Source organism: Amborella trichopoda, chromosome 3 (assembly GCF_054954075.1).
Source record: "Amborella trichopoda isolate Santa Cruz 75 chromosome 3, AtrichopodaSantaCruz75HAP2 v2.0, whole genome shotgun sequence".
Classification (NCBI taxonomy): Eukaryota; Viridiplantae; Streptophyta; class Magnoliopsida; order Amborellales; family Amborellaceae; genus Amborella; species Amborella trichopoda.
In genome coordinates this window covers 1,064,903-1,087,340 of record NC_142338.1, presented here as the reverse complement: position 1 = coordinate 1,087,340, position 22,438 = coordinate 1,064,903, and the positions used below count along the sequence as shown (strand labels likewise).

General features: G+C 35.7%; 2 protein-coding genes across 6 annotated transcripts; one reads left to right on the top strand and one right to left on the bottom strand.

The window, feature by feature from the left end:
- The first annotated feature begins 24 nt into the window (after positions 1-24).
- LOC18439668 (neurofilament light protein) lies at positions 25-13,268 on the top strand. The gene is made up of 4 exons (XM_006849826.4): positions 25-1,410; positions 10,121-10,807; positions 11,239-11,842; positions 12,497-13,268. The coding sequence occupies exons 1-3, from the start codon at positions 256-258 to the stop codon at positions 11,824-11,826; spliced, it is 2,430 nt and encodes an 809-aa protein (XP_006849889.4). The 5' UTR covers positions 25-255; the 3' UTR covers positions 11,827-11,842; positions 12,497-13,268.
- LOC110007752 (uncharacterized) lies at positions 12,224-21,237 on the bottom strand. Of its 5 annotated transcripts, XM_088862708.1 has the most exons (5): positions 20,893-21,226; positions 19,188-19,348; positions 18,452-18,656; positions 17,524-17,633; positions 12,224-13,305 (listed from the first exon to the last, which is right to left on the bottom strand). In XM_088862708.1, exons 1-5 carry the CDS (start codon positions 20,989-20,991, stop codon positions 13,290-13,292), a joined length of 591 nt encoding a protein of 196 aa, XP_088718834.1. In that variant the 5' UTR covers positions 20,992-21,226; the 3' UTR covers positions 12,224-13,289. The 5 variants fall into 5 exon arrangements, 4 of the variants coding, with proteins under 4 accessions (XP_088718834.1, XP_088718833.1, XP_088718835.1 ...); XM_088862707.1 differs by lacking the exon at positions 12,224-13,305 and having other exon boundaries at positions 17,407-17,633; positions 20,893-21,224; XM_088862709.1 differs by lacking the exon at positions 12,224-13,305 and having other exon boundaries at positions 17,407-17,633; positions 18,452-18,655; positions 19,247-19,348; positions 20,893-21,223.
- Between the last annotated feature and the right edge of the window lie 1,201 nt (positions 21,238-22,438).

Sequence of the window (22,438 nt, the reverse complement as noted above, 5' to 3'; positions counted from 1 at the left end):
TAAACCGCGCGGTAGAGTCCTTGCAAACACGTAAAGATAAGAGGTTATGATCTCGCGACCAATTTTAATTTTCTCTCTCTTTCTCAGAAAACATTTGTCTCACTGGGAGTCCAGAACAAGTTTGTCATCTTGGGGGTGCCTCTCTCTCTCTCTCTCTCTCTCTCTCTCTCTCTCTCTAGCATCACTTTGTGAATAACCATTACTGCAATCATCACTGACTAATGTGACTTTCTCTCACAAAAACCAGCAGTAGCCATGGCGGAGGAAGACTTTGGATCTCTCTTCGAAGGAATGGTTCTCATTACTCCCTCTTCCATTTCTCAATTCGAAAACCTAGAAGATAGCAATAACCAGAAGGACTCAACGATAACATCCCCTTCCCTGTCGAAACCACCCTCTCTCTCTCCTCCTACTGAGACCTCCACTTCCTCTCAGGCTCTTGATGAGAACCTCTTCTCTGATCTCACTCTAAATCCAGTCCGCCCGATTGATCCCGAGCCCCTGAAATCCAACGGACATGAGAGCTCCACGACAAGGCAGGCCCCTCGGAAGAAGAAGAGAGGGATAAGGATCGGTTATGCCAGAGAAAGCTCCGCCCTCGATTATTCTGCCCCTCCAAACTCCTCCGAATCGTATTCGCGATCGAGCTCTTCGATCTCTTTCCATGATTTGTCTACTGTGAATTCGCTAGACATAGATCAATTGGACAAATTCTCCACAGAAAATTCAATTGAGAATTCGCTGGATTCTGATCGATTAAGTGAAGCTATTGATTATCAAGAAATTAGGGCTCTGGATGATGATTCGTTGAATCATGCGAGCACGAGCTTGAATGATAGCCGCAATCAATTGAGTTTTACACCTGTTCACTCGAGTTTTGCAGAGGACAAACCAGTCGACGCAAATGATGAGGTTTTGGATTCCAAAGAAAAAGGAGTTTTTGATGATCAGGCGATTGGGGAACCAGAAGAATTCAGTTCAAAGAAAGAGTGTGTCACTGAAAACTCGAAACCCGGTGATGCTTCAGCCATGGAGAAACTCGAGTCCATTAAGGGTACGATTTCTGATAAGCTAGAGAGGATGAGGGCTATGGCTGCCTCTGTGTCAGCATCTCGAAAAGAAGTTGTTAGGAAGAGGAGAGAAGCAGCCGAGGAAGTGTACTTGGCTTCGATGAAGTACAAGGAAATGGAGACAGAGCTTGAGGAGGCCTGTGAAAGTGAGGATTTTGAGAGGGCAGAGAGAGTTAGTGAGAGTCTAGCAGCTGCAGAGAAGGCAAAGGAGGCAGCTTTGACTTCTTTGAGGGAAGCAGAGGCAGAGTGTGATTCAGTGGATTTGAGAATGCAAGAGGTTTTGGAGTCTCAGGTTGCTGCTGAGGAAGAGGGTGTCTTACTGCTACAACAGTTTGCAAAGGTGAGCTTAATCCCCCTACTCTCTCTAGCCCCTTCTGCATTTGATGAGTAAATTAGTAGTTAATAGTTTTGTTTTATGATATTTCGTCTATTCCTCTTTATAAATTTTGTGATAAGTCATCTTTAAGAATTTCTGTACTCCATGTTAAGAAGGGAACTTTGAAGTGGAAACATGAATTGAGACTTCCATTTCGCAATTTGCTTCACATTTCTTCATTGTATTTGTAATTTAGGCCCCTAAGAGAATATCCAGTGATTGGAGTGGTCTTCTTCTTATGAATTATATGACGTTTTGCTTTGTTAAGAAACTAACGATCAATAATTCCATCGTGCTCTTTAAATTGTAGTTTCTGTTGTGGTTCTAGGCATCCATGTTTTACAATTGACCCTCTTAGTTTGACCTGCCTTTGTGCTTTTATTGCACATTCTTTTAGTGATATTACAATTATGTTCACTGTTGACTAGAACAGTCCATATCAAAAGCATGTTGAAATGTAGAATTTGGTTTTTGACACAAAGTAGAGATATTTGAGAGGTGTGATAGATGTCGGTCACGTAAGGCATCCGGCTTGTACACCCTGCAAGTAGAGGCACTGAAGGGTGCAAGACCAAATACTAGTCAACACCCATTGTGGAAGTGGGATGAGATGTACCTCCACTGCTGCGAGAGCAGTTTCATTGCCCTAAGTATGTGGTGAACATATAAGCTTTTAATAGATCGCAAAGCTCAGAAATCTCTTTTGAATGTTGTCTGAATTACTCCAGGAGATTGGAAACTTGTGGCTCACCCATCTGTGCAATTTCAGTGAGTCACCTTTTCATGATTTGCCCTTATTGAAGCACAAGAACCACTAACTCAATGGTGTTGCAATGAACAATGGTCCCATAAAAAGATAAAGAGGCACTCATCACCATCTATGAAGAGGTATCACACCCTGGATGTATTAGGGTTTCTAATAGACTCTTTTATCAAGATCTTTTAAAAAATAAAGTGTCATCAAGACCCAACTTCAAACTCCTTTGGTGGCTTGTAACATCATGCCTGGTCCAGAGATCATTGGTTTTGTGGAAGTAACTCTCCTGTCTACCTATATCATAGTTTCCCCCCTCACACCTTGAAACTCTCCTTACCGAGGCAACTACGAGATTGAATCCTTGAGCTTTCTTTGATATCAGCACAAAATACACCTTTATCTAAAACTTAATGTTCTTTGTCTCATTAGCAAGCCAAAGGCTTTAGCCATGATGGTCTGAAACCAGTGTTTTAAAAAATGGATCATTGGGGCAGATCGCCTACCCACTGATCTTGATTTGGATCACCAAACTGGATCGTCGATCCAACAAATTTAGAAAAAAACAAAGCAAACATTAAATTTTATAATAAATACTGTAGCTATTTTATAGCAAATACCTTAAATAGCCTAGTCGGTTAATGTGGTGGTTATTGACATTGAGGTTAAATGTATGTACCCCCATCTTCCTTTTTTTTTCACATGGTATATAAATCATTTGGTACATTAAGAAAATTTTGACAGGGTTTGGACCTGGAACATAGAGATTAAAGTTAAGCTCTGGTCACCAAGCGGCCTAGTTTTTTATGTTAAATACGTCTATATATTATATGCTCTTTTGCATATGATTTTGGTATGGTAAAATGATTTTTTACTGGCTTCGAACCTCAGACCTAGATGTTAAAGTCTGCAAGCAGCCACCAGACGTCTTAGTTTAATTAAAAACGTCTATATTATTGTATATACAACGAATTGCCGATTTCGACTACGAATCGGCACGGTGTGGAGCAATTCCTCAGTCTGGATAGGTGATTTCCGATATGGATCAGCGATTTTTAATCACTGGTAAAAACCAAGCAACTTGAAGAGTGCTTGGCTTGGGATTTGTAAGATTTGATTATCAAGACCTTTACTATTGATGATTTGACTACGATGACCTAGAATTCTGCCAATTATTGGAATGAAAGATCCTTCTGACTTTAAGCATCAATAACTACAAAGGGATTCTTCTAACCCAGCTAAGAAGCTACTCAACTCAAAAAACTTCTAGGTTCTGTGAACCTGCCTTAATTAAGGACACCAGCGTACCAATCCCCAGGAGTTCAGTTCAGAATTGGAAAACAAACCCTAAAGCCTTTAGGAAAAATATGAAATGCCTTGTTAACATCTTAGACATCATCCTAACCCTTCAACCATCCCCAATCCTGAACCAAATATCCCTATTGGCCTCTAACCTGGCACAATTACCCCTCCAAAGCTGTAGAGACCATAGTTTTTGGGAGCTGAAGTGATATTAGGCAGAATTAAAGATATAATTGTCAAACTCTTTATACTCAAGTTCTCTTTTAAATTTTATGCCCCTTATTAAAAACCCAAATTTTACCTTGAGATCCATCTTGTGCATCCCAATGTGGAGCCTGTCAAATGACAAGGGACTCTTTCTGAACAAGTCCGTAGAAAGAATTTCCAAGGAGATGGGGAATGTGTTCCCAACAGTACAGAAGCGCGACAAGAACTTGTTCCCGCTCCAGGTATGCAGAACTGTGTTCCAGGGTTGCTCTCTGGAGTTCTAGCTTAGATGAAAGATGGTAGAGACATTGAAAAACCTGTGTGGAACTCTTATCCCTTACTTGAAGTCCTTATCACCATTCTTTTGTCTCATAACCCCGCGACCAACAAACTTTAGATTTACAAACCTTTTTTTTTAACATTAACTTGGGACCTGGTTATAATGGAACTCTAGACATCGCGTTGTGGCACCCGCGACCCTGACCACCTCTACTTAGGACTCATTCTCTTAGATTTATAAAAAAATTGTTACTTAATCATGCCCCTTATTATTACCCCATTAGGAACTCCTGGTGAATTCTGACGTTTCAGCCTTTCATCTTTTATTGAATATTTTATTGAAAGAATTGAATAGGATTTTCATGAGGGTTTTGCATTGGGTTGGATTTACATATTGCAATTTTGAAGTTGAAAATGCTATATGCTTTTATATGACATTTTTATAGCCTGCAGATGAGCCCACCTTAGGCATATAACGTGAGCCACTATTTTGTTATACTAACTCAACAGTGTGTTGGCTATGAGTTGCAGCTCGTTATTTTTGTCCATTGACTCTCTCAACACCATAAGTTGTGATGTACATCTTGGTGCAATTCTTTAATTGAGTTAGGAACATTTGAGGCTTTGTAAGGGTTCTGGTAAAATGTTTCTTATTAGCTGTGGGATGTCTTTATGAGGACTCCAGCACTGCAAGCTTTTCATGTTATAGTTGTGTGGTGCTATTTGGGAATGACAGAAACACATTATGGATTTCAAAGATGGACTCTTGCCTTGTATTTATGGTGCATACTGAGCATCCTTTTTTTTTTAATGAAAGTGAACGTTTTGCTATCTTATATGCCAAGTGTCCTTTTCTTATTGATTTTCCACATGCCATGTGTTTCAGTCGACCTCGCTCCTAGAATGTTTCAGGACAAAAATGTTCAAAATGGATAAAAGCAAATCTGATATGGTATTCATTTCACTTGGGGGCCCCTCATGAATCACCTAGGGTTCTGAGTTCGTCATTGCATTCTTCCCAACGTGAGCTGCATTTCGATTGGTTAATCAATCTTATATGTGATTTCTTAATCTCCCCTGACACTTTTAGTGGGTTCTACATAGAATTCAAACTTGGTCTGATGCAGGTTATTGGAAGAAGGGTAGTATTGTTAAGTTGGACCTAATTTTAAGTCGACCTCGCTCCTTTTTGCCGGTGAATTACTTGTATTGATTTCTAGGTTCTTCACATTAGAACCCTAGAAGTCTTTCCTAGAATGTGTCTTTTTGTTGAAAGGGAACTCTATGATCATCATTAAATGGGTATAGAGGAGATGCAGAAATCCCCTGAAAGCTGGATGGTATTTCTCATGAAGTGCCATACCTCATGTAGGATTTGTGCATGGTGAATATATGCCATATCTTTAGAGAAAGATCAAACTACTGATAGGCCTGGGAGTTTTAATGTACCTAAGGAAGACTGTTAGGGTTCAAGCCCACAGCGACTTGAAGGCAAGGGTGTGAACCCCACTGACATTCCCTGAAAAGTAATCTTAAATATAGCTGATTGGGAATTTTTGGCACCTTAACTCGCGTCTTGTTTCAGTTGACCATATAAACTATATATAATACACACTTACTAGGAGGGAGGGAAAGTGTTTTCTTGGCAGGTATTTCTGCTGGTCACTCTTTTTTTTGAGGAATAGGATAACAATTTCTGCTGGTCACTCTTGTCATGTATTCTTCTCGTTCAGTCGAAGACTTCAAATCCAGGAAAGGATGTGGAGAAGAGAATTGCTGATTTTGTTCTTACCATTGTATAGGTTTCCTTTTAAACCTTTTCTGTTGTAATTATATTCTTCAAGCAATTTCGAAGTAATTGCTGTACAGAAGGTGGCCTTTCTAACTATAATTGAACATTAGAGAAAATCAAAGTAGACCTAATTTTGGAATGTCAACCACCTGAAAGCAATCTATATAGTGTTTTCTAGGCTTTGTGAATAGCATTTAGAGTTAGAGAAAGATTTTCTTGACACTATTCTTGACCATATCTTGGAGGAAGGCTTTTGAATAGATCTGGTTACTGTTATGCTAGGTTTTCTCTTTGGTTCAGAATTTCACAAATAAGGTCTTGAATCTTTTGATCCTCTGCAAATATTCATCTGAAGGTAGACAATGCTGCATTTTGATTTACATTGCTGCTTATCCATCAAAATGCCTAAATGTTCAATAACATGAACATTTTCTCATTTCCCTGGGAGTTGTTGGTGTATGTTATTTTGGATTTTCCTGCACAAAACTCAGTTGAGAGATTCAGTTTTCAGCTTGCTTACAGTCAAGGTTTCAAAAAACAGGCGGCCCCTAGGCGGCCTGCCTGGCACCCAGCGCCTAGGCGGGCGCCTAGAACCTTGGGTGCCCTGTAGTATAAATTCTTAGCATTTTTTTATATATTTGTTATCCAAATGCACATATATGCATATATTTGTGTCAAATTTTGTAATTTATTCCATATCGCAAGTTCGCAACATATGTTTTTATATACAAACATATCACATATCTCAGGTTGAGAATAAACTTATTCAAAATTTCAAACCATACAAAACATTTAAAAGTATAATAAGCTATTGTAAGGTCTCCAACTCTCATATTCTCCATGTTCCATATCCATAAAATAAACCATAATAACATCCAAGTCTCCAACTCTCCAAGCCTTCAACAAACTAGCTTCCAAAACTATAAAAAACCATTAAACCACACAACAAAACAGTCCAAAAAGGCAAAAAAAGTATAAAGCACATAACAAAATAGTCCAAATGTCTAAAGCCCAAACCAAGATGGTGCAATAAAGTTACTACAAAATAAGAGAGAAGACATCAATAAGAATCAAAATCATCATTTTCATTGCTTCCATCTGCATCAAAATCGAGGCCGTCATCATCAGAATCATCACCCTCTTCAACATATTCTTCTTCTTCCAAAGATTCTTTCAAATCTGCCTCCTCTTCCTCTATGTCCCTCCGTGAGTGTGAAGTACCAGCAGAAGAAGTTGCTCGAGTGGCCCTCCTAGGATCAGAAGGTTTTGCCCTGAAGCCTCCTCGACCATTTCCCATGTCAAACCCTCCCCAGGGAAGACCTCCTTAGTATCAGGGTCACCAACTAACCAATCTGAAGCATTCTCTATGTCTTTCGAAGAGATAGGATCCTTCTTTGGCTGGTTTTTCTTCTCCTTTAGCCTTTGATTCTCCTTAACAAAAACCAAGTCATTGAGCTTCTTTTGCTCAAGCCTATTTCTTCTCTTTGTATGCACCTATATGAAAAAATGCATAAGTAACTACTAACTACTATGAGTCTATGATCTTCTTACCTTCTATGAATCTATATTAGAAAAATGAACTTATAAAAAAGAAAAGCATATAAAATTGTAAAATAGTAAAATATCATCTCAAATGAACTCCAATTGCACTCACAACCAGAAGAGGTAGTTGTCAAACTCAAGATCCGTATAGCCATCTTCTGGAGGTTTGGAGCGCTACTCCCATGTTGTCTCCACCATTGGGCTGCAATATGTGGGCAACCTTTATAATTAATTGTATTTAATATTATCAGAACTTAAAAGTTGAAACTTGAAAGAAAATTACAATTTATAAAACAAAAGTCCAAAGTATATTACTTGGTTCATCTTTATTTCTCTGTCTTAATGCCATATCTTTCCCAAATGACATCAAAGAATACTTGTACGATATAAGATCTTCAGTTGATATCTTATCTTGGATATGTGGATCGAGAACTAATTTCTCAAGGCACTCATTAAAACTTTCCATAATTATCCCTTTTGACGCAATATGCACATCTGTATAAAAGAATTTGTGGTTCAAGTAGTACCCCACTGCATGCATTGGTCAATGGAGCTGCCTATCCCATTTGTCAGCTATAATCTCCCAAATTGGGTCGTACTTGGCTACATCATTGCTCAAATTCTCTGCAATCTCATTCTTAGCCCTTTCCATTACATCATATATAAAACCCATGGAGGGCTTATCAGCATCAACCAAGCGCAAGACCTTCACCAAGGGAAAAAATACTAAAATCGCATGCTTCACCTCACGACAAAAATATTTCGAAAAAACAATATCTTGTGCTTTCTTTCCCTTGGCATCTCTAGACCACTTACACCTACTCCACTCCTCTTAAGCAAACATAGACTTTAATGCGATCCTTCTCCTATACATGCTCTGTAGACTAAGGTAAGCAGTGGCAAATCTAGTGACCCCAGGCCTCACTAGCTCTCTCTTTTTTGTCAACTTGCGCATCATGCTAAAGGTAAATATGTGATTGTATATGAAGATTGTAACCTTCTTAGCCTTAAAAAGAATTCCTTTAAACACCAATGGCTTCAAGCATAAGATCTACGCAATGTGCAGCGCAAGGAGTCTAAAATATGCGAGGCCTCTTCTGTCGAAGCAAATGACTTGCAGCTAGATTGAGAGCAGCATTATCTGTGACCACTTGAATTACAAGTTTCTCCCCAACCTCCTCAATGCCCTTATCAATTAAAAAATATATATAATGAGCATCATGAATATCATTGGAAGCATCAATTGATCGCAAAAAAACTGTACCCGAGGGACAATTTACCAACTAATTCATGTTACTCCTCCTTCTCCTATCACTCTACATATCTGTCATTAAAGAAACCTCAAATTTAGCCCATCCCTCCTTATGGGTCTTGAGAGATTCGTTAGTATACTCAACTTCTTTCTTCAATAGTGGCTCTCCAATCTCATAAGGAATTGGAGCTTTCAAACTTGGCCCAAATTACCCAATCGCTTCGTATGGAAGCTATTCAAGCGAGCGGTGTTAAAAGAAATTCCCGCATGGTAAAACCACCGAGCAATATATTGAATCACCCTGCCTCTAGCTTCCTTCTTAAATCTATTTTCAATTGTCACTTATTTTTTCCCCTTTCCTCGCTTTTCTTTCTCAATTACTGTCTCAGGACTAGGTGTAAAAAAACTATTTATAGGTCATCTCATACAAGGCTACTTAGACCCAAAAGCCCTCTTGCTCTTAGAGCTCTGAGTACCAACCATGGCTACCTCTTCTTTCCCCTCTTCATCCTCTTCTTCAGTGTCAATATTGTTATAAAAAACATTGACCCCTGACTTTAATTCTGCTATAGCTTTTTTTTAAAAAATTTTTTTTACTCTTTTCACCTTCAATGTATTCAAAATTTTCTTTCTTTACAAGCTCTGGGACTTTCTTACATGGGGCAACATCACCTCTAATACCGACAAGATGTTTTTTAAATCTATTTAGGCCGGCATTAGAAACATGTCCACATAAATTGCACATAAATTTTATTCCTATCATTCTTATCCGGGTTAACACAATATTTCCATCCTGGATCTCCACCCTTAGTAGACCCTGCAAAAGACCATCTCAAATTGGAAAAATAAAACTCAAATAAAGATTACAAACTGACATTTTCTGCCCAATCTCTGATCTTCGATGTTGGTTACCTCAATCGAGCTACTAATCAACTCAAAAATCTTATAATGCCACCAATAGCACCCTAAAAATAATTTCAATGAGAAAAGAAATTTTTTTCAATCCACAAAAATTACTTTCGATTCTTAAAAATTACTTTAGATTATCATAAATAAGTTTAGAGATTGAGGGATTCTTTTTTTTTTTTTTTGTCCACTTTGGGGGTTAAAAATAAACCCCCTAATGTTTTCATATAAACTTGGGGGTCAAAATGACCCCCTTTGCCCTTTTGGGCGATTTTAAAAATCGAAAAAGGCTTTATGGTCCTGGGCGCCCGCTCAGCCTGCTTGGGTGCCCACCTAGGTACAACCGCCTGTGTAGAGCTGTTCAGTCTTTTTGTTCAGGCTGCCTAAGCGGGCGCCGGGCGGACCGTTTTTTAAAACATTGTTTATAGTTCCTGATCTTTCAGTTATTATGGATGCATGAAGAACCCAAATGACTCTACCTTGAATCTCAACACCCATAGGGAATTTTCGTACCATGTCTTTGTCTTCTCTTTCTTTGGTTACCATGGCAAAATCTCTCTCTCTCTCATATTCTATTTGGTAATCATCCAAAAAAAAAAAGAATAAGACCATCTAATAACAACAAATCTTGTTATCTTAGGATGCTTCAGAGAATGCAGATATCATTATGAAGGATGCAGAAGAACTTTCATCAAAGGAAATGGAGGAATGGCTTTCTAAAATGGAGTGTTTAGAGATGAAAAAAATGGAACTCGACCTCGAATCTCATCTAATTGATGAGGCACGCTCAGGATTGAGCAATTCCATAGATCAATTAACTGAAATTGACAGGAAAGAGAAAGAGCTTTTGCAACAAAAGAGAAACTCACTTCTCAAAGACCTCGAAAATCTACTTGAATTAGTGAGGCTGAAAGAAGCTGAGATTGCCAAAAATAATTCCCATATCCAAGAAGTTGATAGAAGGATTGTCAATGTTGTTTCCGAGTTTCATGTGTCACATCCAAAAATCAATGTGAAGTATGATGAGTTGCAGTCATCATTATCTGAGTTATCATCCCAGAGTGAAGTTTTAACCAAGAAAAAGAAGGAAGTCGATGACTTTCTGTGTCTTGCAGAGGAAAATAGGTTGAAGCTTAGTGAGATAGCAAGTATGGCTGCTGGAGAGGCAAGAGCATGTGAAGAGTTGGTTGGGTTGCGAAAGGCACTAGCTTCATCCATTTTGAAGTCAAGGGACGACAAATTGAGGCTTGCAAAAACTGAAGAGAAGATATCAGAGGAAATCCAATTACTCAGACAAGAGGTTTCTGCTGCAAGGGCCTCTCTTCAGGTTAGTAACCTGGTGCTTGACCTTGTGATCATTCTTCCTTTTTTCACACAATTGTATATCCTGCAGCAATACTTGTGGTTAATGGGGTTTCTTCTTTTTTTCGTTCTTGGTTTTTGTGTTTTGGGTAAATGAAAGATATTTGCACGTCTTAAGAATGTTTTGACTTCAGCGGCATGCGTGTTTCTGTGTCTCTGTGCGTCACAGAGAGAGAAAGAGATAGAGAGAGATACCCGGGGGCAGAGAGAGAGCGAGAGAGATACCCAGGAGCAGAGAGAGAGAGAGCATATTTCTTTTAACTTCTAAGTATTGCCGGGTTCGTTCTACAGCTTTCATCTGACTTCCAATAGTTATTATGAATTTTATGCCACAACATTTATTGTTCAGGAGAGTCACTACATCCATTAGATACTGATTTACAAGAATTCCTTTAGGAACTTTCTTCTTCAAGGGCAAGCATCCAACAAGAGATCACTTCATCCAATCAGAGACTAAGTTTTGTTGACCAAAGGATCCCAGATCTTGAAGCTGAGAAGAAAGTCGCAGCCACTGCTAGAAACTTCAAGGAAGCAGGCCGAATCTCCGCTGAATCCAAGGCACTTAGTCTAGAGAGAGAAACCATTCAAGCAAGAGTGGAGGAAGCCTCTTCAGAGCTTGATAAGATGGAGGAGGAGATCCAAAACACAATTGAGAAATTGCATGAGAAGGAAGTGTTGGTCCTATCAAAGGAGAGAGAGGCAGCCATGTCCAGGTGCGAGAGACTAAGGCTTGTCGCTGCTTCATCAATGGTGGAGAGAGAAGCAGCACTTGAGCTTGGAGACATCGAAGAAGCTGAGAGCTTATTTGCAGAGGCAAAGGCTGCTGATTCTGAAGCTTCAGAGCTTCTACAAACATTTAATTTGGAAGGGGAGAAGTTTGAGAAGGTTTCAAAGCACCTGGTTTCCATGGCTGTTATCACAAGCCTTGCAGGCAAACAACTGGCTGAGAAAGCCATATCAATACAGCCTTCTCTCTCATCGTGACAGAAAAAATATTCGGGTTTGTATTTGTTTCCTCTTTCCTGTTTTTTTGGTGTTTTTTCTCTCTCCCTTTCTCTTTCGTCATTTTTGTAGGATACGTTTTTTTTTCTCTTTGAGCTGTTTTCTTTTGGTTGCTCCTGAGTTCAAATAGTACAGGCCTTTTTTGGGTTCTCTATTGTATTTTATTTGTATGATTTAGAGCTGCGTTGTGCATGAGATGAAATAAAGCTTTATCATTTTCTTTCTTTTTTCTTTTTTAAGGAAAAAAAAAAAAGGTTGCAAGTCATGTATTCAAAAAAGTTTAATTATAGAGCGACTGTTTTTTAGAATACCAGAGATTTAGACTTTGAGCAACAAAGCAGAGCACATTATTTTATGTTATCTTCCAACCAAAACTTGATTGTGTAAAGTTCATATTTTATACTATCCATAAATGTTGGCACTTATCTCAAGGGCCAGTACATGGTCAGAGAGTGAGAGAGATTGGCTTGTGTGTGTGTATGTTTGTTTGTGTGTGAGAGAGAGAGAGAGAGAGATTTTGGCTTGCAGCTCAGTCTACATGTCAGCTACATGAGTACCGAAAGACCCCCTAGCTGCCTAAGTCAGGTAGAATGCTGCAGAGGACCACGATGACTGCCTTACTTTAGCACTTACCAAATGAGAGAAATTGCAGGAGCTTGGAGGGCATCTCTGTCTATCGGGAAAACCCGAAATTGAGGATAATAGCAACTGCTGCAGAATGGGCATCAATGATGAAAGAATTATGTGGCACTGCTAGAGGCATTATTTATATCTTCAGGGAGGTTGCTACAATGAAGGAGACCAGAAGACGATGGAAGGTTGCTACAATGAAAGAGACCAGAAGACGATGGAGATGGCCACAAACACCACCACTAGGAAAGAGAAAAACTGAACTTTGATGGTAGTGCACAAAACCCAGTTGGTGAGAGATCTAAATGGGGCTCCTACTAACCTACTCAGGACCAGTGAGGGATATATATATGCCAAACGATCCGGAGGTAAAAGTTTTGCTTTTTGGGATTAAGATTGATACAAAGAGCTCAAGAAAGATTAATTGTTGAAGGTGACTCTTTGAACACTACTAAATTGTGCACGGGAGTGCCCTAAAAGTTCCCTCATGATGGATGACGTGGAAGGCTCTTAAAGTGTCAGGAGAAGGCTCAAAAGAACAATGGATAGAAGTGATGATAAGAGATATGGCGATTTATGGTCTGATTAAGAGTACGATTTTTGATATAGTGAAATGGCGAAATAAGATTCTTGACTCCAAATAGTTGGGATAAAGCTCAAATGATGATAATAGTGATGGATGAGATTTATGTACAGGTAAAGATGTAAGTCTTGTGAACAATGAAAGTAATAAGGAAACATGTACTACCTAAGCACAACCTCTTTTTTGTGGTAAATAAATATTAAATTTTGAATTGGTGGATTGCGCTTTGGCCTCAGCACTCATCAAGCCTGGTAAGAAATGTGAAAAGATCAATGAGACCAACTCACTATAATGCAAAGAGGCATCTTTTTAACGCAAAGAAGGTTACAATTACCTCTAACCATCAGATGTGAAATTAGTATTTAGGAGCTTCGTATAGTTTGAGAGAAAAAGAGTTTCGACTTTGAGCCTGTAGTGGTATATCTTTTGCCACCTAATTTTACATCTATCTGATGAAGGTGATTATGAATTTTTTGTACTAGAGGGAACAGACAGAGCTTCTAGGGTAAGGCTCATTTGACCCTACATTTTTATGTGAAACAAATTTTTTTTTTTATTATTTGGAGTGCCTAAACAAGGTGTGTGTGTGCGCGCAGTAATTAGGGTATATGAGTCCCCCTGCCCCAGAACCGTTAGTAAGCCTAATGGCTCAAACTGAAGTATCTCATGCATGCCCCACATTCATTGACAGTGGCGCTTTCATCTTTGTTTCATGCGTATAGTTTTTTATAACATTTATCAAAATTCATCGAACTTTTTAACAACTTAACAATTTTCCCTTTCTAAACTATTGCAACTCATGGTGATATGTATTTTGATGGGTATTCTTAATTAAATCAAAACATATAAATAAAATATTAAATATGGGAAAAGTTTATATAGAGCTGAGGTTCTAATAAATCAAATTAGAGCCTACCTCAAACATTTCACTGAAAGAAGTCATTTTGATACCTAAATTTCTTCAAATTGATCATCTCGATATCAAGATGCATGGACATGAGAAAAAATGGATTTCAAGTTTTAGAAATAGTGTATTTTGTAACGCATTTTTGGATCGTCAATTTTCAAGATTTTCAAGTTTTTATAGGTCTCTCAATTTACACTAGTTTTTAAAACTATATAAATAAAGATGAAGATATATTTTAGGGTGCGGTTTGTATAGAGCTTAGGCTTTAAACAATCAAATTAGAGCTTACCTTCAAATAGTTTCGAGAAATATGGTTTCAACTCTGAAAATCTTTGCGATAGCCTTAAAATATATTTTGATCTTTATTTATAAAGTTTAAAGCTTCAAAAATAGTGTCGAGATAATCAATTTGAGGATATTTCGACATCAAACCAATCTCTTCTAATGAAATTTTTGAGGCAAGCTCTAATTTGATTGTTTAGAGCCTCGGCTCTACATAAACATTTCCTTATATTTGAAGGCTATCAAAAAGATTTCCGGTATTGAAACCACATTTCTTGACACTATTTGAATGTAGGCTCTAATTTGATTGTTTAAAGCCTAGGCTCTATACAAGCTGCACCCATTAAATATTGATATGTTATATGTATTTTGATAAAGAAAAAAGTTTATATAACGGTGCAACCATGCACGACAAAAGTAATGTGCACCTTAAAAATCCAGTAAAAAAGAACGTTTTGAAGTTGGGAAATCTTCAAATTGATTATCTTGACCTCGAGATGTATGGATATAGATAAAAAAAAAAAAATTAATTAATTCTTAAAAATAATGCATCTTGTACAAGGTTATCTAGAGTATTTATTTTCATGATTTTCAAATATTTATATATCTTTTTTATCTGCATTGTTTTTAGAAATTTGGATTTCATAATAAGAGTTTAACATAGATTTTCAAGTCATCTTAAGGTTTTTGATACATGAACCACATTCGACCAAAAATTAGAGGTGCGCCTTACTTGTATGGAAAAAGTATAAGGTGTGCAAACCTCACAGTTTGATTAGTTTACATAGTTATATTTATATTTTTTCCATGTGCTATGAGGTTCAGTGAACCCTTCCCAAAAATTTCAGCTCAAAAAATTTTATAAAGAAAAGGAAATTATATAAGGTTGACACCTTCAAATGTTGAATTAAGGTGCACCACTAAAATCCTTTGAAAAATGTTGTTTTGTTGGTGAAAAAAATTAATTAATCATCTCGACATCGAGATGTATAGATATGAAAAAAATGAGACATTTCAAGTCTACATCTTGCAACACATTATGTGTACGGTCTATTTTCAATATTTTCATGTATTTATATTTTGAACTTTTTTTGAAGTTTAAAATTTTATAACGAGAGATAAACATATATTCTCGCACAATCTTTAAACATTTTGACACGAAATTTGCATATCATGACAAAGGTTTTGGGTACCGTAATACGATCGTTGGAACCTCTTGCAAACAACACCCATTAAGAAGATTCAAGCAAATTTTATTATATTTTAATAAATTAAAAATATCCATTACACTACCACATCTAGTCGTTGTAGTACAGTGGTGAGTATTCCTGCCTGTTACGCGGGTGACCCAGTTTCGATCACGGCAACGGCGTTTTCAATATCGTTTTGGAAGTCTGAATTTTTTTCAATATCTTTTTGGAAGGACTTCTGAATTTTTTCAATATCTTTTGGGAAGTCTGAATTTTTTATTTTATGGAAGTCTGAATTTTTCATGGCAATTATTTCATGAAAGTCTGAATTTTTCATTGCAATTATTTTATTCAACCAAATACAAAATTAAATTTGAGTTTTTTCAATATCTTATTGGAAGTCTGAATTTTTCATTGCAGTTATTTTATTCAACCAAATACAAAATTAAATTTGAGATTGAGAGAGTCTGAATTTTTTCAATATCTTATTGGAAGTCTGAATTTTTCATTGCGGTTATTTTATTCAACCAAATACAAAATTAAATTTGAGATTGAGAGAGTCTGAATTTTTCAATATCTTTTTGGAAGTCTGAATTTTTCATTGCAGTTATTTTATTCAACCAAATACAAAATTAAATTTGAGATTGAGAGAGTCTGAATTTTTTCAATATCTTATTGGAAGTCTGAATTTTTCATTGCGGTTATTTTATTCAACCAAATACAAAATTAAATTTGAGATTGAGAGAGTCTGAATTTTTCAATATCTTTTTGGAAGTCTGAATTTTTCATTGCAGTTATTTTATTCAACCAAATACAAAATTAAATTTGAGATTGAGAGAGTCTGAATTTTTTCAATATCTTTTTGGAAGTCTGAATTTTTCATTGCAGTTATTTTATTCAACCAAATACAAAATTAAATTTGAGATTGAGAGAGATATATGGGTGCAATTTTGCATACAAATGCATCCATAGGAGTAGAGATAACAAAATTAAATTTGAGATTGAGAGAGATATATGGGTGCAATTTTGCATACAAATGCATCCATAGGTGTAGAGATAAGGTGCACTTTCAAATTTTATCAGGTATATAACTTTGATGTAAAATGTTTTTAGGATTATCTCAAAATCTATTTTTATATCTAATTGTAAAATTTTAAATTTCAAAAATGGTTAAAATCAAGTAGATCTATAAACATATAAAAATCTTGAAAATGGACTGTATAGATAATACGTTGTAAAATGCACTATTTTTTAGACTTAAAACCTTCTTTTTTCATGATCATACATCTCGATGTCGAGATGATCAATGAAAGGGTTTTTCAACATTAAAACTACCTTTTCTGATCGATTCTTAAGACATTTGTAGTTCTACGTTATAAGGTAGCATCCTCATATAAACTTTTTTCATATTTTATTATGCCCTTTTTGAAGTTTCAAGTTTTGGTGTGATTCCTTTTTTAGCTCAACATAAAAGTTAGTAAAGCAGTTAATTTTATTCAGCCAAATACAAAATTAAATTTGAGAGAGGGATTATTAACTATTGAAAAAGCTTATATAAGGTCGCAACCTTAAAATATAGAATGAAGGTGCACATCAAAAATTCATTGGAAAATATAGTTTTGATGTTGGAAAACCCTCTAACTGATAATCTCGATACTAAGATATATGAATATGTGAAAAGTTAAAGATTTCGACTCCAAAAAATAGTGAATCATATAACACATTATCTAGACCGTCTGATTTCACTTGATTTGAACTATTTATTGGAGTTCAAAAATTTATAAGTAGAGATAAAAATGGATCATAAGACCATCCTAAAAACTTTTGGCACCAAAATAATAGCTCATGATAAAATTTGAGGTTGCACCTTATTTGGATTGTTTAAGGTTGCAACAAGTTCTATTTTTTTGTTCTACAAAATAGAAAATGAATATAAGTGAGAGAAAGATTATAGCAAATAGAAAAATAAATTTGAGAAAGAGAGAGATTATTGCAATAGATTTTCCTTGGTCATTCAAGAAAATTGAGGCATGTTAGTGAGAAAATACTGGGAAACAAGATGTATTTAACACCCAAATGAGAACCACCTTCTATAATGAGGCCACTTTCCATAATGATGCCTTCTCTTCTTCTCATTTCTCCCTTTTCTTCCACTCTCTGCTCCCTTTCCATTAATCACTTCTTTCACACTCTTTTCCTGCAAATAGAAAAGGAAGAAGAAATTTTTTTAAGAAAAGGAAGATCCAAAGAGAAATTTAAGATCCCCATTTCCTTATCTTAAAACCCCATTGCAATCGGTTCATATCTAGTTTTTGGTTTTCTTTTTTTTTGTAAGTTATTTCTATTTCGAAATTTAAAGATCTGATTTTTGTTTTTTATTTTTTCGCACATGAGCCCTTCAAGGTCCGAAGTGACCAAAATCTTTTTTCTTTTCACTGAGAGACCTTCACAATTTGGGACCTTGATGGACTCGTGCTCGAAAAAAAAAAAGGTTTCAAAACTTGTTTTAAACTTTGGACCTTCAAGGACAAAAAAAGAAGTAATTTGGGACATTGAGGATTTGATATAAAATCAAATAAAATAAAAGTAACTTTAGACTTTCATGATCAGAAAAAAAAAACAATGTTAAAAATAAAAATCTCAAAAAATAAGTATGAATAATATATCAAACTTTATGAGGAAATTTTTTTTTGTGTAAATCACTCAAACAAGAGCTTCACATTGAGCCTCAATTGGTGGGCTAATGTTTGGAAGTAGAGTAAATATCATTTAATAGTCAAACCACCTCAAAAAATCATTGAAGTGGTTGACTCAACATTTTCCTTTTTTTAAAATGGTAATAGCAGGATTATAGAGTGAGATGTTATGTTGAGACACCCGCTTCCTTGACCACCGATGCCCCATTTTTATTCCAATCCTACTTAGTTATAAGTCAGATCGATGACTTTTGAATAACTCTAATTTGATTCTGAGTCAGATTGGCAATTTTTTCATATACAATATATCATGACCAACCTGTGGTGTGGGCTCATTGCCATCGAATTGTTCGTGCGAACAAATGGGAAGCTCTTCTTCACCCTCTTTTTCTCTCCTCTTATTCAACCATTGTGAAACTACAAGGTCCTTCTTCTCATCACCTAGCCCATAATTAGGGGCTAATTGGTAATTTGGCACTTCTTGAGAGGGAAACAAGCCATCATTCTCCATCTCATAGCTCAGCTAATAAACATCAAAAGAAATAAATAACTTAGAATAAAGTGGAAAGAACATATGCTCTCTTTTTCTTTTTTTTTGGTAAGTATCATATGCTCTTGTGGGATCACATTCACCATTCACTCCCTCTGGTTCGACTATCTAGGAGTATTTTTAGGACATCAAATTTGGGCAAAATGACTTCCTCAACCTCGCAACCAATTTCCAAAAAAAAAAGAAAAAAAAAAGAAAAAAAAAAAGGGTTTTTATGTTGTAAGATTAAAAAAAAAAAGGCCCTACCAAATTTTTGAATCCCGGGTTGTTTAATAAGTCAAAATCCAATTATGTTTAAATAATCGGTGTTTCAGTGGATCCCCAGAATTCAGATTGAAAAAGTCCCACTGAGTAAGTCTTTTACCCAAGGGAGTAAATGTCATCCAAAAAGCCAGACCAAGTAGCTCTTTTTCCCAAAGGAGTAAATGTACAATGTAATCCGGTGAAAGGACACTATGACTTTAATGCATGAACTTGGATTTATAATCTAAGTATGATTTTCATCATTAAAATCCTGTTTTCTAGCATTTGGAGCCGATCCATGAGTGTTCCTTGGTAACAAACTTCTTGTAAGACTGAAGCCAAAGGTCTGCATCTTCCATTCAAGACCTCCTCTGAGCAACTCTCCCTCTCTAACAGGCTACGCTTCTCTTCTATCCTATTCAGCTGCACAATACACCATCATTAACAGTAATCCAATATATATAGGGTGAGGCTTCTATAAGATGCCACCGACCTTGTACTATACGCGTAAGGTGCACCTCTAAATTTTATTGAAAGATGCAGTTTTGGTGTCCGAAACATTTTGTTGACTTGAAAATTTATGTTCAACCCTAATTATGAAATTCAAAATATGAAAAATGATGCAAATTGAATGGATCTATAAATACTTGAAAATCTTGAAAATAGACAGCTCAGATCATTTGTCATAAGATGAACTATTTTTAGGACTTACATCTTTTTTTTTTCTTTATATCTCTACATCTCGAGGTCATGATGATCAATTGGATAGTTTTTTAACTTTGAAATACTATTTTCCATTGGATTTTTAAGGTGCACCTTACTTCTATAGTATAATGTTGCAACCTTATATAAACATTTTCCATATATGTGAGGTGAGGTTTATATAAAGTGTCAACCTTATACTATTAAAATAAGGTGCAACTCAAAAACTATGTTGAAAATGTAGTTTCGGTGATATAACAATCTATTGTTGTCCCCCCAATTATGAAATTTAAAGTTCTTGAAATGGTGAGGATCAAGTCAATAAAAATTTGAAAATATTGAAAATGGATGGTCCAAATAATGTGTTAGAAGATGAACTATTTTTAGTACTAGAAAGCCTTTTTTTTTTTTATGTCTATGAATCTCGAGGTTGAGATGATCGACAAATCTCGAAGTCGAGATGATCGATAAATCTTGAAGTCGAGATGATCGATAAATCTCGAGGTCAAGATGATCGATAAATCTCGAGGTCGAGATGATCGATTTGAGGGTTTTCTATCATAGGAACATCGTTCTCTAGTGGGATTTTTAGGTGCACCTTACTTATACAGTATAAGGTTGATATGTTACATAAACTTTTTTCTACTACACAATACCTATGTGTGAAATGAATAGTGATTTCGCCTATAGGCTAGGCAACATCCAATTTTTTTAGACGGTACGGATAAGTTGACCACACGAGGCATATTATGATATAGTATATCCTAGGCAGTCAATTTTCACGCGAAACCACAACGGCTCTGCAAGAGCTATTGCAGGCGGATCGCCCTATGGTGTTTTTAAGAGTTTTCCTATATATATATATATGGGTAATGATCCTTTGAGACCCTCCCACACCCACGTGTATAGGACCTCAAAATATCACCATTAAATTTAGTACAGATCTTTAGAAAAGTTTTTACATAGGTGTGGGACTTGATTTTTGTATCAAATTTAATGGTGATCCTTTGAGATCCTTCACACATAGGTGTAGGAGGGAGATCATTACTATATATATATATATATATGTATAAACCATTTATTTTTATTACAAGAAGTTCACAATCATTCTTGTCCGTCAAATTTCAAATCAAAATGATTGTAAGTATGTCATTGACTAAAGAGAGAGTACAAAATAATGCAAAGGAACCAACAAACAAACACAATAAAAATAATAATTCAGAGGAACCAGAGAGAGATTTGAGTTTGAAATAAGAAGGATTCACCTTGAGATCAAGGCTCTCAAGTCTAGCAAGAATGGAGAGATGGGGGTACGATGGTGATTGGTGCAAGCCATCCAAACTGTAGGGAACCCTGAAGTCCATGGGTTCTATTTGTTGTTGGGTTTCTAAAGAGGAGGTGCTTCCATTGTTGAACTCTCTCTCTCTCCCCTGAAACTACTACAAACAAATCTATTACTCGACTACAAATGATGGAGAGTCCCATGAAGACCAGATCTGGAGAGACCGAGTCTATCTCTCTCTAACATGATATCTGTTGAGATGCAGGAGGCAAATTTGGTGCAGCTGCACACCTGTGTTCCTTCCCCCTCTTTTTCTCTCTTTTTTCTCCCTTTGGTGTTAAATTCTTCCTCTTTGAAAGTAATAATCGAGGAAATCTCTAAATGGAGCAACTAGAGTTTTGAATACTCTTAATAAATTTCAAAACTAGTGTATCTTGTAACGCTTTTTGAATACTCTTAATAAATTTCAAAACTAGTGTATCTTGTAACGCGTTATCTAGAGTTTTTATTTTCAAATATTTATATATGGACACGGTATCTATGCAGCCAGCTAGCATATGGTAGAAATGCGGGCTTGGCCATTAATATATATTTTGATCCTAATTTTTAGATAATGTATATCTTTAATGCGGAGATTATGAATATATATATATATATATATATATATATATATATATATATATATATATGATATTCTCAATTTCACAACCCTTCAAATTATAAAGGTTCAAGATAGAGAGAGTTATGAAGGGTGGATTTATTAATTTTGTAATCTATTTTTTAAAAAAAATTATTTTTGTGAGGCAATTTTGTAAATATTAGTACAAGACAAATAGTACTTTTGTCATCTCCATAAAGAATAAAATTGAAATTTTAACTAAAAGATAAGAGCACTCTACAAATAAAGTTCCAAGACACCAACTTCCAAAATGTCATTGTATTTTTATTAAATTTTCAAATTTTCCTTGCTTAATAGTAAAGTTATATATTTAAATAATTTTTTAATAAAAAAATAATGATTGTTTTGATAAATAAACTCATCACAACCCCTTCTAACATGAACTTTGGTATTTTGAAGGGTTGACTACTCTAGACAAACCCTCTCTCTCTCTCTCTCTCTCTCTCTCTCTCTCTCTCTCTCTCTCTCTCTCTCTCTCTCTATATATATATATATATATATATATAAAACTAGAAATAATAATTATATTAAAAAAACATTTGGGCTATTAGTTACATTTGTTTTTATATAGGCCACCTACTGGCATCCATCTTTCAAATAGATGCTTTATACCTCTGGACATATTGTAGAAATGTGGTCTAGCCTGTATGAAACAATTTTTTTTTATATATACGTGTGACCTACACTTTTTGGTGCGTCAAATTTTATAAAATATTAACATATATGTTGCCTTTTCTAAATTAAAAAATATCCAAAAATTTTCAATTTTGCAAAGAGGTACCTTTTCCTATATTTAAGTCTGTTGAAAATCATAGATTGACCTTTCAATATGAAAATTAAATTTGGTGCA